The 13,939-nt window shown below is 34.6% G+C and overlaps 1 protein-coding gene across 6 annotated transcripts in view; it reads left to right on the top strand.

The window, feature by feature from the left end:
* LOC5568400 (A disintegrin and metalloproteinase with thrombospondin motifs 4) overlaps positions 1 to 13,939 on the top strand; it is a 535,411-nt gene that overhangs the window by 153,524 nt on the left and 367,948 nt on the right. For all 6 annotated transcript variants that reach the window (XM_021849517.1, XM_021849518.1, XM_021849515.1 and 3 more), the window contains one exon: positions 1,650 to 2,282. In XM_021849517.1, coding sequence (XP_021705209.1) covers positions 1,650 to 2,282 — 633 coding nt within the window. The remainder of the gene's footprint in view (positions 1 to 1,649; positions 2,283 to 13,939) is intronic.

Consider the following 13,939-nt stretch of genomic DNA (forward strand, 5'->3'; position numbering starts at 1 on the left):
ACCGTAACTCTCCATTAATTGACATTTTGACTACTAAATAAAAATTAAAATGATTTCAACAATAGATGAACACAAAGTCCATTTTTTTTTTCAATCCCAAATATTAATGTTGATTAAAAGTATATTATTTGTTCAATTTATTGACTAATCGATTGGCACATACCCCTATTTAGAAGGGCCCCCGAAATTGACTCTAGAAAAAAACGCACAGTAATACTGACAAACTATGAATTGTAACATCATCAGTATTTCAGAAATCTCCCACTCTCTGAGGAATCTTTGTGAAAACTCTCATCTTATCGTTTCTGTTAATTTTTATTTTATTTTTTTTTTGTTTGTTAAGACCGAGTATACCTCTGCATCTAAACCACCAAAATATGGTATGTTAGAGAAGTTTCTAGTTATGCGTTACTGCTCGGGTAGAATTAAAGCAGGGAATCAAATTCACCCCTCATCTCCTACAGTTTGCTCTTTCTCGAAGAATCCACCACCTTTGTCACCATAAGCTCCGAGTACATTATTAGCTAATTTCAATAATCTCGACAAGCGACAAGCATCTATCACAACATGATAAATGCTGCCCTAATGCAAAGTAAATGTTCATCACGAAAGTGCAGTTCCCACAAGCTATAGCTGACTGTGGGACACAGAAGAGAACTTAATTACGACGGTGGAATATGCTCATTGCTGCTTACTAGAGGTGACAAGATAATTAATGGTTGTGATTTATCTCCGATCGGTGTTCGTTTATAGCCTGGTGGAGAGGTGCTTCTTCGTTCGAAATAGCTTCCTAGCTAGGAACACGATTGTTGCCACAATGATAATCGTTCTAATGAACTTTCAGATGACTTGTTTGGTGCAGACTGAACATAAACGTGACAGAAATACATAGTTAGTGTTCGATAAGTTTACATTTCATAGACCGGGAGACGTTGGCGCATTGGACGTCCTGCATCGCATAATAAACTAATTTATGCTACGTGATCGATACTTCAAATGTTCGAAATGGAAGAATACTGGATGTATTATAATTCTTGGAGATTGGCAAATAACATTTTGCTAACCGTTATGTATTGGCAAAATGCACCAACATGCATTTCTCACTTGCACACACTGTGCCTTGGATACACTTTTCTAGCTCTTTGGCTGTTCTGTTATTTTTTCGAAGTTCATGTCCCAAAGCTCATTAGTCATTAATACCGTTTTCAAATGCTACTTAAATCTGATCATAATACATTATGGTTCAATATCGACCTATAGACGATGATCGTCCCTGCAGAATCATTCGAACAGACCGCGTGCCGCCAACCTGGTGTCACTCGTCACCCTGAGTCACGCCGATGACAGTCTGACACTTGCCCATCTCCGTCGTCAACCCTACACTTCACGATCTTACGCAACGAACCTCTAGGTTGTTGGAAATTGCAAAAAGACATCTTGCAATCAAAATTCCCATGTCACTGCGTGTTGCAATTTGTACCCCCCCTGTGATGACTGTAATGTGGAAAGATCAATCAATTAAGCAACTTCGATGAACGACGACACTTTAATTAGTTCGGAAACAAACATACGTTGCACTTAGACCAAATTTATTTGAAATCCGTCGCCTAGCTGTGCTTTTGTAATTATTCGAATCCCTTTCCTTGCAGATCCACCGGCAGATGAGCACCGCCCAGCTGCAGGAGGTGTTCCACGTGGACCACCCGGACGCCGTCCCGCACTACGAGCTGATCCAGCTGATGCACCACACCAACCAGCCTTCGTTTCACTACCGCCGCAAAAGAAGCATAGAGACAGCGCCCAGTTCAAAGGGCGGAAGTGTCAGCAACAGTCTACTCCCCGGTGGCGGTAACCACCACGTGAAGAAAGATTTGAGCAAAGTGAAGTTCAGTGAGAAAGTCAGTGAGAGCCAAGTTCCGGCCAAGAAGAGCACCGCCGCGAAAGAAGTTTTTACTACCACAACGATGACGACAAAAGCAGTCGAGCAGGAACCGATCCTGCCGGAAATGCAACCTCAACAAGAGAGCGAACAACGACAGCCAAACACGAGTGGTGATGTGAATGAGAGTGATAGTGATAGCTATAGAAAAATCAGTGGTGCCAGCATACGGGACATCGCCGAGCACCGGGTGTCTTTCAGCGCTTTCGGCGAAAGCTTGAACCTAACGCTGGAGAAGACCGAGGGTCTGTTCCGCGATGGGCCGCACTCGTTGCGCATGTGGAACGTCCGGGTCGACCCGAACGCCACCCAGGGTCTCGTGTACGAGGAGATACATGAAGAGGTGAGTGCGGACTTTTTCAATTCATTTATTAGTCATATTTCAAACCATTACAATTATTTGTTATATCTAAATGTTCGCATTCATCCTAGTTTGGTAAACCAAAATAAAGCATTTATTAACAGTTTATTACATTTCATTTGCCGTAGCAGTTAAAAATTTTACAGGTGAGTTGATTTCACCTGCTTATAAGAGAAATCAAAACGCTTTCAATTTACTTAACGTAACTTAACCTAAATAAATAACGCATTAACCGTGGCAATAGAAGATTGAATCGATTTTCATCTAAAATTATTGTTTATTCAATTTGAAATTTATTCCAATGTTTCAACATTGGATATTTTATGTAACTCATTGGTACTATAACAGAGAGGAAGCTTCAGAATCATTTCAGAGCTTTCTGCCTGGTATTACAACAGCTAGTCCATATTGGTACAGCATAAAACGTGGCTGGCCTGAAAATTTCTTTAAAGATCAAGAGCTTGTTCTTAAGAAAAAATTTTGATGTCCTGTTAGTAAGTGGCTAAAGGCATTTCTTATATTTGTTACATTTGACTTGAATGCCCTCAATGTGATTTTTTAAAGTTAATTTTGTATCTATCATGAGCCCTTGATACTTAATTTCATCTGACCAATTAATTGGAATCCCTTCCATCGTGACAACATGTCTACTTTAAGGTTTTAAATAACGAACTTTTGTTTCATGTAGGATTATTACATCCTCTTCAACTCTTCTGAAGTGAAAACATTCTGAATCAATTTACTCAGCTCAAATGAAGAGTTAGATCAAAAGTGTCTCCAACAAAGTTGTTCAAAATAACATTTAATAAAAGTAGGTGAAAAAACCGAATTTAGTACTATATCATTTAATTCCACTAGAGTTTGTATCCTTTGACAGATACGCGTATTTCGACCTCAACTGTAAGGCCGTCTTCAGTGTTGTGTACTAGACTCGACGCGTATCTGTCAAAGGATACAAACTCTAGTGGAATTAAATGGTATAGTACTAAATTCTGTTTTTTTCATCTACTTATAGGTATTCTGCTAAACAGCTCGAAGATTTATTATTTAATAAAAGTTTTCAGAAGAGCGCAGCTACAAATTTCAGGATTAAAGCAAACTGATTTGACGATAGCTAGAAGATTATTTAGGATTTTTGTCCGGTTTAAAATTGGAGCAACCTTGGAATTTTTCCATTTGTCAGGAAAATATGCCAACTGAAAACATTTGTTAAATAGGGTTTCAATACTAGTAATGGACCCCTTAGTAGCTGAAATTCATTCTAGACGCGTTTCCGCAATGATATCTCAGACCCATATACGTTTTGTGGAGTCTAACAACAAATTCAATGTCTTTACTTCATAGTACGTCTATGAAACATACAAAATCATTCGATTTTTCCAGCGAAATATGCATTTGAAAAACTGTTGTCCGAATGCCCATTATGGACCCTCCCGGGGTCCCTAATAGGATTGTTTACAAATTTGACGTTGCGTATTATGGACCCTCCATTTGATTCCCATGTAATCCGGCTCGCTGCCGACGAGCCTATTATGGACCCACCTGGAAATGCGTATTATGGACCCTCTTGTGTGGTTTCATTTACAAAACTGTTCAAATATCAAATATTTATGCGTCTCAAACCAAATATTTTGCCTGAAACTGCTGATTAACAATGTAATCGAAGTTCCCCCGGTGGATTTTCATAGGAATAAAGTTGCTTTGAGTGTTAATTTTAAGTTTTTCGGTAGGGGGTCCATAATACGCAAAGGGTCCATAACCGGCATCGACTCCCTATATCAACTAAGAATGATAAGCTACTTTCTGGAAGTTTCTTGATGAGGATGTAGAAAATACCATCATCGCCAGGAGTTTTCAAATTTTTGATTTATTAATAATAGTTCTCACTTCTTAGAAATAAGTCTCCCAGGAATTCTCGAAAACGTTCTCTTGATTGAGAATGTTTTCGAAGTCGTGAGTTGCTTGATTTTCTATTGGAGCAACCAGAAGACACGAGTTTGATTCTCTAAAGCATCAGAGCAGACATATCTCTAAGATCTTACTTTTTTTAAGAATTCATCGTGGCATTAGGACAAGTATTACTGTTTATTCAGATAATACTCCGGAAATTTAGGTGAATATTTTCCAAGGTATTTCTCCACCAATTTTTCCAGTGGATTCCTCTAAGTATTTTGTTTAAGACGAAAAAAAAATCGAGCTCGATAGTCTTCGATTTGGATTCAATATTGCACATGTTTTTGGTATGGTAGAATCAGGCATTGCATTTCATCTCATCATTTGATCATCTTGATCATCTGAGAAAGATATGGATCGAATAATGCAATATCATCTTAGAGCTCTTTGATCGTTCTTTGATAAATATCTTTGACTCATTTGATGCTCGATGAAATCTTCCAAACACAGTAATCCATGCGGTTATGGAAAACAATTTTGACAATGCCACCATTTGGCAATGGCATTGAAGGGCAAACGACAAACGAAAGTAAGTGGAAGAAACACATTTTTAAGAAAAGCAGTTCTTTATTTATATTTCTTATAGGTTTTCCAGCATGTTACAACAGTGAACACAGGATACGGGTAGCACCAAAGTTGCGCGTTCTACTTAAAATTAAATGGAAGCCAGTTCTAGGGCCCCTCAGCTGGACATTCTGAATATATTTATTTTTAAACTTTATTCTTTGTGGTTCGTTTTTTTAGATGGATTGAAGCTATGTTCTAATTAAATATTATTTAAAATTCCAAATCTGTAATATCATATTTGCTTATATCTCCCGCATACATGCCAATAAACTTGTAAGGCTCTGGAAAACTATTCCAGTATTTAGAGTAACGGAATGGAGGAGTATTTTAAGCACTGTTTGGCAAATTAATTCACTAAATTTGCTTAAAAAATTCCGGTAAATTTTCACTGGAATCTCATCAGCTGAAATTAAAATTTCACAGATTCCGGTTTATTCCTTCATATGTAATACTCATAAGAAATACACGACGTGGTCATAAATTACGCGGCAAAGATTCGTACGTTAGCACAAACCCCATGAAGTAGAAGTCCTCATTTGACCCGTTTTACAGAAAGCACAATATAAGTGTTCACTTCTCTTTACAACAAAAACAACCATCATAGAGAGGTTAACATCACAATTTAATTTAGCTGTATTCCAGTTCTTTATTTCACTATTTTTGGCTTTGAAATTCGTTAGCATTTACAAGGCATCATTTTATCTATGGCAAAGTTAGTCAGAACAATAACACTTACAACAAATTACTGTATTGAATAATTATGCATCAGTAAATTGATTTGCATAGTAAAGAGTTGTCAAGATAATCTCTAGATGTATATGATTGAAAGATGGAATTCTTCCAATGCGCTCTTGGATTGAAGATAATATCTTTCCACCATATAAAGATGATCTCTTCGATCAGATGAGATTGTAATGCCTGGGTAGAATAAGTGTTTTCCATAGAAAAAATGATCATTTTGACTCAAGAATAACTTTTGAAAATGGCCCATAAATTTTTGCATCCAACTTATTTGAAAAATTCTAACACCGATACAGTATCGGAAGTGATTTTAGAGAAAAATGTTCTATGGAGAAATTGTAGTGAATCGTTTGGACTATCAGAAAAAAATATACACTGAAAAAATATTTTATTTGTTTTCATGAAAAAATCAAAACTAAAACTTACACTTAAAATTTAAAAAAAAAACCGTTTTTAATATTTTTTAAATTTTGCCATATAATCTTGATAGTAAATACGACAAAGTTTTATGATGGAAATTTTTTTAATAAAAATGTTTTTCTAAGAACAACTTTTGGCAGATTTTTAAAATTTTCATTTTTTTTTCATTATAAATACGTTTTGATGATACAAAAGGAATTTTGAAATTATTCTGAACCATAATGATTATATAGATATTTTCTCTAGAAGTAGCCATTTTTGAATTAATCGAGTTTAGTGCAAAACATTTTATTTTAATATTAAATTAGGCCATTTTCTTCCATTAGAAATTTCAAAGGATATACCAAAACAATTCAAGAGGAAATTCCAAAGAAAATTCTTAAGGATATTTCAATGGAAGTTCTGAAGGAAATTCCGAAGAAATTCCTAGAGGAATTCTGAAGAGAACTACAAAGGAAATTCGTATGTTATTTTCAAAGCAAATTTCAAAGGAAATTCAGAAAGAAATTTCAAAGGATAATCTGAAAGAAATTATAAAGGGAATACCGATGAAATTTTTAAGGAAATTTCAATGTTGATTCTAAAGAGAATTCCGAAGGATATTCTGCAGGGAATTCCAAAGAAAATTTCAGGGGAAATTTCAAAGTAAATTCCGAAAAATAATTTAAAGGCAATTCCGAAGAAAATTTCAATGGAAATTTCAAATGAAATTCCGAAGAAAATACAAAAATAATTCCGAAGGCAAATATGATGGGAATTCCAAAGAAAACTCCGTAAGAAAAATCAAAACAAATTTCTAAGGAATTTCTTAAGGAATTTTCGAAGGTTATTTCAAGCAACTCCGATGGAAATTTCTAAAGAAATCCTTAAAGGAAATTCCGAAGAAAATTCCAAATAAAAGAAATTTCCTAACTCAATTGCTATATAAATTTCGAATGAAATTCAGAAGGAAATTCCAGAAGAATTTACAAAAGGAAATTGCGAAAAATGTCAAAAGCAATTTCTAAAGAAATTCTGAAGGGAATTCCAAAGGAAATTCCGAAGTAAATACCAAAGTAAATTTTGAAAGAAAAATTCGGAACGAATGTCAAAGGAAATTCCAAAAGGAGTTTCGAAGGAAATTCCGAATACTATCCCATAGGAAATTCCGAAGTTAGTTTCAAGATATTCCGATAGAAATTCTAAAAGAAAATTCCGAGGAAAAATCCGAAGAAGATTCCGAACGAAAGTCCAAACAAAAAACATATGTTTATTAAAGAGGACACTCCGAAGAAAATTAATGAAAATTCCTAATGAAGTTCTTAAGGAAATTGCATTGAAATTTCCAATTTCAATGGGAATTTTGAAGCAAATTCCGAAGACAATTGAAAAAAAATTTCAAAAGAAATTCCTGAAGAAATCCCAAAGTGAATTCCATAAAAATAATTGAAGGCAATTCCGAAGAAAATTCCTAGAAGAAAATTCCGAACTAAATTCCAAAACGAATTCCCAAACAAAGTTTCAAAGGAATTTCCGAACGAATTTTCAAACGAAATTTCAAAGGAAATTTCAAATGAAATTCCAGAGGAAATTCCGAAGGAAATTTTAAAGGAAATTCCGAAGGAAATTTCAAAAGAAATTCAGAAGGAAATTTCAAGGGAAGTTTCGAAAGAAATTTCGAAGGAAATTCTGAAAAATATCAAAAAGAATTTCCCAAGGAAATTTCAATGAAAATTCCAAATAAAATTCCATAGGATGTTCTGAAGAAAATTCCGAAGAAATTCCAAATGGAATTCTGAAGAGAAATCCAATGGAAATTCCTGTGTTATTTTCAAAGGAAATTTCAAAGGATATTTCAAAGGAAATTTAGAAATAAATTTTAAAGGATTCCAAAAGATTTTTCAAAGGAAATTCCAAATGAAAAATTATAAAAAAATACCAAATGAAAAATTAAAAAAAAAAATACAAAAAAAAATCAAAATTCATTGTAAATTCTAAAGGGAATTTCGAAGTAATTCCAAATGAAATTGCAAAGAAAATTCTGCAGAGAATTCCAAAGCAAATTCCGGAGGAAAATGCAAAGGATGTTCAAATGACATTCAAAAAAAAATTACAAAGGAAACAAGGTAAAAAAAATCCGGGGTGAATCCCTAAGGAAATTTCAATGGAAATTGCAAAGAAATTTTCAATTCTTCTGGAAATTCTGAAGAAATTTCATTAGGAATTCCGAAGAAAATTTTTAAGGGAATTTCAAAGGAAATTTAGAAGGAAATCCCGATGGAGATTCTAAAGGAAAATCCGAAGGAAATTACGTAAAATTTCTATGGAGATCCAAAGAAAATTCCTAAGAAAGTTCTGATGAAATTCTTCCAGTTCCATTATCATTCGTGGAGGAATGTCCTAAAAATGTCCTGTAATAACTTCTGAAGGAATTCCTAGAAGAATTATGTCGGAATGCTTGACAAAATAGCCTAGAATCCTTGAAGGATTTTATGGAGAAATTTCAGCAAGAACCACTCAGGAGGAATTTTTAGTGCGATTAGTTAATTGCGATTCTCTAGGAGATTAGATGAAATTTAAGAAGATATTTCAAATAACTTGCTACACACTTAAACGAAATCGCCGAGAATTTAACAGCTTATATCTCAGTATTAATTTAAGTAATTAAACGTTTACCGAATCTCGGTAACCTTCGCCAAAAAATTTGGATTGCCGAAATTTCGGTTAAATGAGTACCGAGATTCGGCATTTAAAATTGCCGAATTCTTAGCTTTTGAGTTCTAGGCGAAAAGTATAACTGACGTCGATGAAATAATTTAAATTCGTAAGATAATCAAAAAATCAACAATCGAATCTCGGGATAATATTTATTTCTTGTAAAATATTGGACAAGATCTCTACTGCACTGTGGGCAATCAGCTGGCCAATAATCAAAAAAATGACTTGTTCTGATAGATTTTTTTTGTACATCACTCCAAAGTAAACACTTTTAACCCTCTAATACCCAACCCCGCCTTTAGACGGGGTACACTTTGGAATTTTGTGTATTTTTTCGTAGCTCGCAAATCAAAATGATTTTATTTTTGGCTTATACCTTGACTCATAACACGCATATAAGAAAAGTTTTTTATGACTTTTGAACTTGTTTGTATTTTTAGAAATTGTTTGAAAAATTGCATTCTTATTTAACCTACAAATGCCTGGGCTTCATTTAACGTGTAATATAAAAAATCGTACCTTTTATATTTTTCTACGATTAACCTATCACAAACGAAGAGCCTGGTGGTATTAAAATCATTTCAAACCTGTTTTTTCCGTTAGTTACACGGAAAATAAAATACGCTCCGAAAAAAAATTAAAATTTTAATATTTTTAAAAATACCGTAAAAATTTAAATTTTTATTATTGCCAAAAATCAACAACTAGAAAAGGCTTCAAGAAAAAATGAAAAAAGCTAGGGATGTTCAAAAATAAAAATTATAAAAATCAAAAACCAAAATTTTAAAATTTGCGAATAAAAATAAATAAATGCCCAAAACGTGTTTAGAACGATTTTAGACAACGAAAAATAATACTTAAATCGAAAATAAAAATTTGGGTATTAGAGGGTTAAGTTATTTCTGGAATATCAGTGCACGATCTTTTATATTTTAATTGATACAGTAGGTCAAAGTTAGAGTTTTTGAGAAAAATGAAGAATTCAGTGCAAACACAAGGTACACATTGAATACAATGTACTGCATATTCGTAATATTTTATACAGATCTTTAAACACTGGCCGAAAGCTTATTCAAAAAGCTATCTTTTAAAAATAAAATGATGTGAAAATTCGTACTTTACATCGGAAAAATACGGGGAGTGCACTGAAAAAAATATATTTGATTCTATATCGAAATTTTACACATCCCATACTTTTTTGTCCCAAGTTGTCCCAGGCTGAAATGTATTTCCAAAGGTATTTTGAGATGTAAACTAAAGGATCGTGAAGAATTTAGCTGCACAAATTTGCACTTTTTAATTTAGGGCTTTTTGTATTTTTCCAATATTTTTAACCACTTACTATTATAAACAGCTAAAAAATAATTCAGAGAATAACTGAATAGCGGAATTTGGGGCAAGTGTGCCATAGGGGCAAGTGTGCCACCCCTTATTTTTATAAAAACTACAAACTATATTTTTTCTTTGAGCTTAACTATATGTTCCCTAATAGTTCATTAAACGATGATCAAAATTTGACGAAAATTGCTCTATTTTTCAAGTATTTACATCGACTTTTGTAAGAACAATAAGATTTCAGTGAATTTTTATAAGATTTCGTTGTTTTTAAATAGCATGGTGAGAGGTAAATAATAACAGATTTTTCAAAGGTACTGTACATCGTGAAGCTATACAAAAGTGTAAGTTATTGTGGCATTTGGACGAAAACAATATTTATTTTCACATACGAAATCCATTTTGGTTGATATCTTTACTTTTTGGGGCAAGTGTGCCACCTATTTGGTTAACAAAAATGGTTGGAGTGAAATTCATAAAAATGTCAACATCATCCACAAAATCATAATAATGAACCAAAATGAGGCACCAGTAGTAGTTTCTGAAGTGTAGAAGGGGAATAGCGAACATTTTTGCTCCCAAAGTGATTTTTCCTCCAAATATTCGATAATTACATGGTTTTAGTCGTTTTAAGAATTGTTTTACTTTTATTCATCAATATTTTACCGTTAATTAGTGCTGATCCAGGGTAATATTATACAGATCCTTCGTAATAAAAGGGTAATTCATATATCGTATTGAATGAAGACAAAAATAACCATTTGAGTTATTCGAATTGACTAGTAGAGAGTTCCGCATGTAATAACCCATGTTATAAAGCATCCTCTTATGACGGTAAACTTCAAAATATTTTTTAAATTATCAATAAGTCTCTGCTTTGCAAGTAATATTAATATAAAATAAAAAAAAATATTACAAGTAGAATTTCATGCTATGTTTATTCGGTGGCCGTCTTACCCCATATGTATGGCACACTTGCCCCATAGTGTTGAAAATTAGATAATTTTGGATGATTTTTGAATTGAAGCATTTTTTTTTTCAAACTAATACTTTTTGAAATTGAAAAATTGAATTTGAATTTGAAAAATTTTGAATGGCATAGAGTTTATGAAAAGATGCGAAACTAACATCGTGAGGCTAAATTGGTGGGTTTTTTAAGCTTTAGACAAAGTAAGAGAACAATTTGCTTAAGGTGGCACACTTGCCCCAAATCCCGCTACCGCTAAATCATTCATATCATCATTTCTATGTAAGTTCTAACATTTATAATGGTTTGCACAACGTTCATCGCATAAATGGCTTATATGTATCATTAGTGACAAAACTTATAATTTCATTATAGGTCCTATTCAAAAGTTAGTCTCGAAAACCTGTTTTTGAAAATAAAACATTAAATTTGTATCACAAAACTCATATATACGACATAAGATGGAAAAAATATTATTGGTCGCGAGTCTGTATGGAAACCGCCCATAATGTACTAATCGAAGAAATATTTGGAAAAATTGCTATAGTATAAACTAATGTGAAAACTTAAATAAACTTTTGAAGATGACTTGGGATTGTTTTGAGAAATTTTGAATTTCTGGGAGAAAACGTGGATGAATTCTTAAAGGAATCCACATGAACAGGCGGAGAAATTCTTGCGGGGTTAAAAAAAACCTTAATCTATTTTTTTTTTCAAACACTCTGGAGTAAACCTTTGTTGAATTCCTTGAATGACAATCTGTAGAAATATATGGAAGATCTCCTAACGTGGGAGAATTGATAGAGAAATCTCTAGAAGCATCAATGGAGAGATCATGTAGGAGACCCTGAAAGTATTGAAAATAAAATCACTATGATAATTGCTGAAATTATTCCTCGGAGACTCTGAGATGAAATTCTTGAAGAGCCTGTTGTAACCGTAATAGTATCCGAAAGTTCCATAGATATTTTTAAGAAAGCGAATCAATCAGATATGCCATAGAGGATTGCTTCATTTGTTTTCTAAGCTTTAAAGAAGTTTGTTGTAGCAATTATTAAAGTTAGTTTCCGAGGAAGCCAATTAGAAGGGGAGGACTACGATTGGCAAGATCCTTTGATCCCTCACTTGAATCGAATAGTCTTGGCTTGAGTTTGCTTAGGTTTGCCGCTCGGAAAATTTGTCTTAAGCATCGAACTGGTTGCTCATATGTAATTTTCAACATTAACTGAATACTCTATTTGATGATCAATGTTTGAACGTGGGGTGACGATGCGAAACACTCGTGTCTACCTCCAATTAAAGTGATGGCAACGCAGCTTAAATACAGACAATTTACACCGCGAATGCAAAACTCGCTTCCAATTTTCATTCAAATTATTCAAATCCCAGTACCAGAGTAACCGTCGGCATAAATTGTAACACCGACTCGAGTCATGTCGCTGTCAGAAAATGCTCGCGGTAGCAAACGTCTATGTTCATGTGATTTAGTTCACAGTGGAAGACTGGTGGACACCATCCGACACAAGTTATAGTTGAAGACCTGATTCTTGAATCTCTTGAAGGTTCTTGATTTGCTAGTGCTCATGACATTGAAGGTTAGGAGCTGGCAGCCAGGTCCTGGAGGTGGATGAATGTTTCAATTTTGCAACGGAGACGGGGGCGATTCTTGGGAACGACAAATACTCCCTCTTCGAAGCGTTGTTACCCGGCTGTTCTTCGGACAGGTGTTTACAGGTCTGTTGGTGCAATGTGCCATTCTGGAGTGACCAAGATTCGTAACGATTATGGCAATGGTAATGGACGATGTTGTATGCGGTTCGCTCACGGGCTGCTCATTTGAATAAATATTTAGACCTTTCGGATCAACCGTGCATCTGAATAATAACGTTCGTTCGATGGCATGTCGTCGCCGTTCGTCGGCGGTGTAAAAACAAAAACCTCAAACGGACACCGAGAGGGCTGCCCCACTATGGGCGATCAGGTGGCTAAAACTCGAATTAAATTACTTGTTATGATAGGGGCCTTCCTTAGTCGAGTGGTTAGAGTCCGCGGCTACACAGGAAAGCCATGCTGAAGGTGTCTGGGTTCGATTCCCGGTCGATTCAGGATCTTTTCGTAATGGAAATTTCCTTGACTTCCCTGGGCATAGAGTATCATCGTATCTGCCACACGATATACGAATGCGAAAATGAAAACTTTGGCAAAGAAAGCTGAGAAGCCGGCTTTGTTCCAGTGAGAACGTAATGCCAAGAAGAAGAAGAAGGTTAGAAATATCACATGACATTGCAACAATATTTTGGTCACTTTATGGAAACATCCCATAGTGCGCCCCCTTGGTGGAGTGACAAGTGAAACTAAATGGTAATTTTGTGTCGTGTCGGAGCGTTTTTTTTTCTTCTCTATTTGCAACAAATGTGTGGCGGTGAGTGGCTCTAATGAGTTGACATGCGATACTGCTAACGCGTCAATTGATTGCTGCTCGGACATTGTAGGTGCTCGGTTGCGCTTTTTTATTGTAATGCCATCTTGCTAATTCGTTGCATTTGGGGCAGAGTTCGGCTGGGCATTGAAACCTTTGACTGCGTGCACTTTTCCATGAACTTGCGTGGGAATAGTGAAAGGGTGGTGAAAATTACTCGTAAAACAATTTCGCTCGTTAGAATAAAAATGAAGAATTCGTGGGCTTTCTAACAATACGTAATTGGAGTTCTACACGCAAATATTGTTCATGCACAACATAATTACAGTAGTACAAAAAGCTATCAAAATATTCTACGAATTTGGTGATTCATGCTACTTTATAGCTGTTTTATTTTACCAATAAACTCATAGATACAGATAGCCAGTTCATAGCCGTAGCAGAAAACGCGCAGCTAATCAGCAAGATTATACTAAGGGTCGTGGGTTCAAATTCCACCGGTCCAGGATCTTTTCGGGATAAAATTTGTTTGAATTCCTA

The sequence above is a fragment of the Aedes aegypti genome, chromosome 3 (genome assembly GCF_002204515.2).
Source record: "Aedes aegypti strain LVP_AGWG chromosome 3, AaegL5.0 Primary Assembly, whole genome shotgun sequence".
Taxonomy (NCBI): Eukaryota; Metazoa; Arthropoda; class Insecta; order Diptera; family Culicidae; genus Aedes; species Aedes aegypti.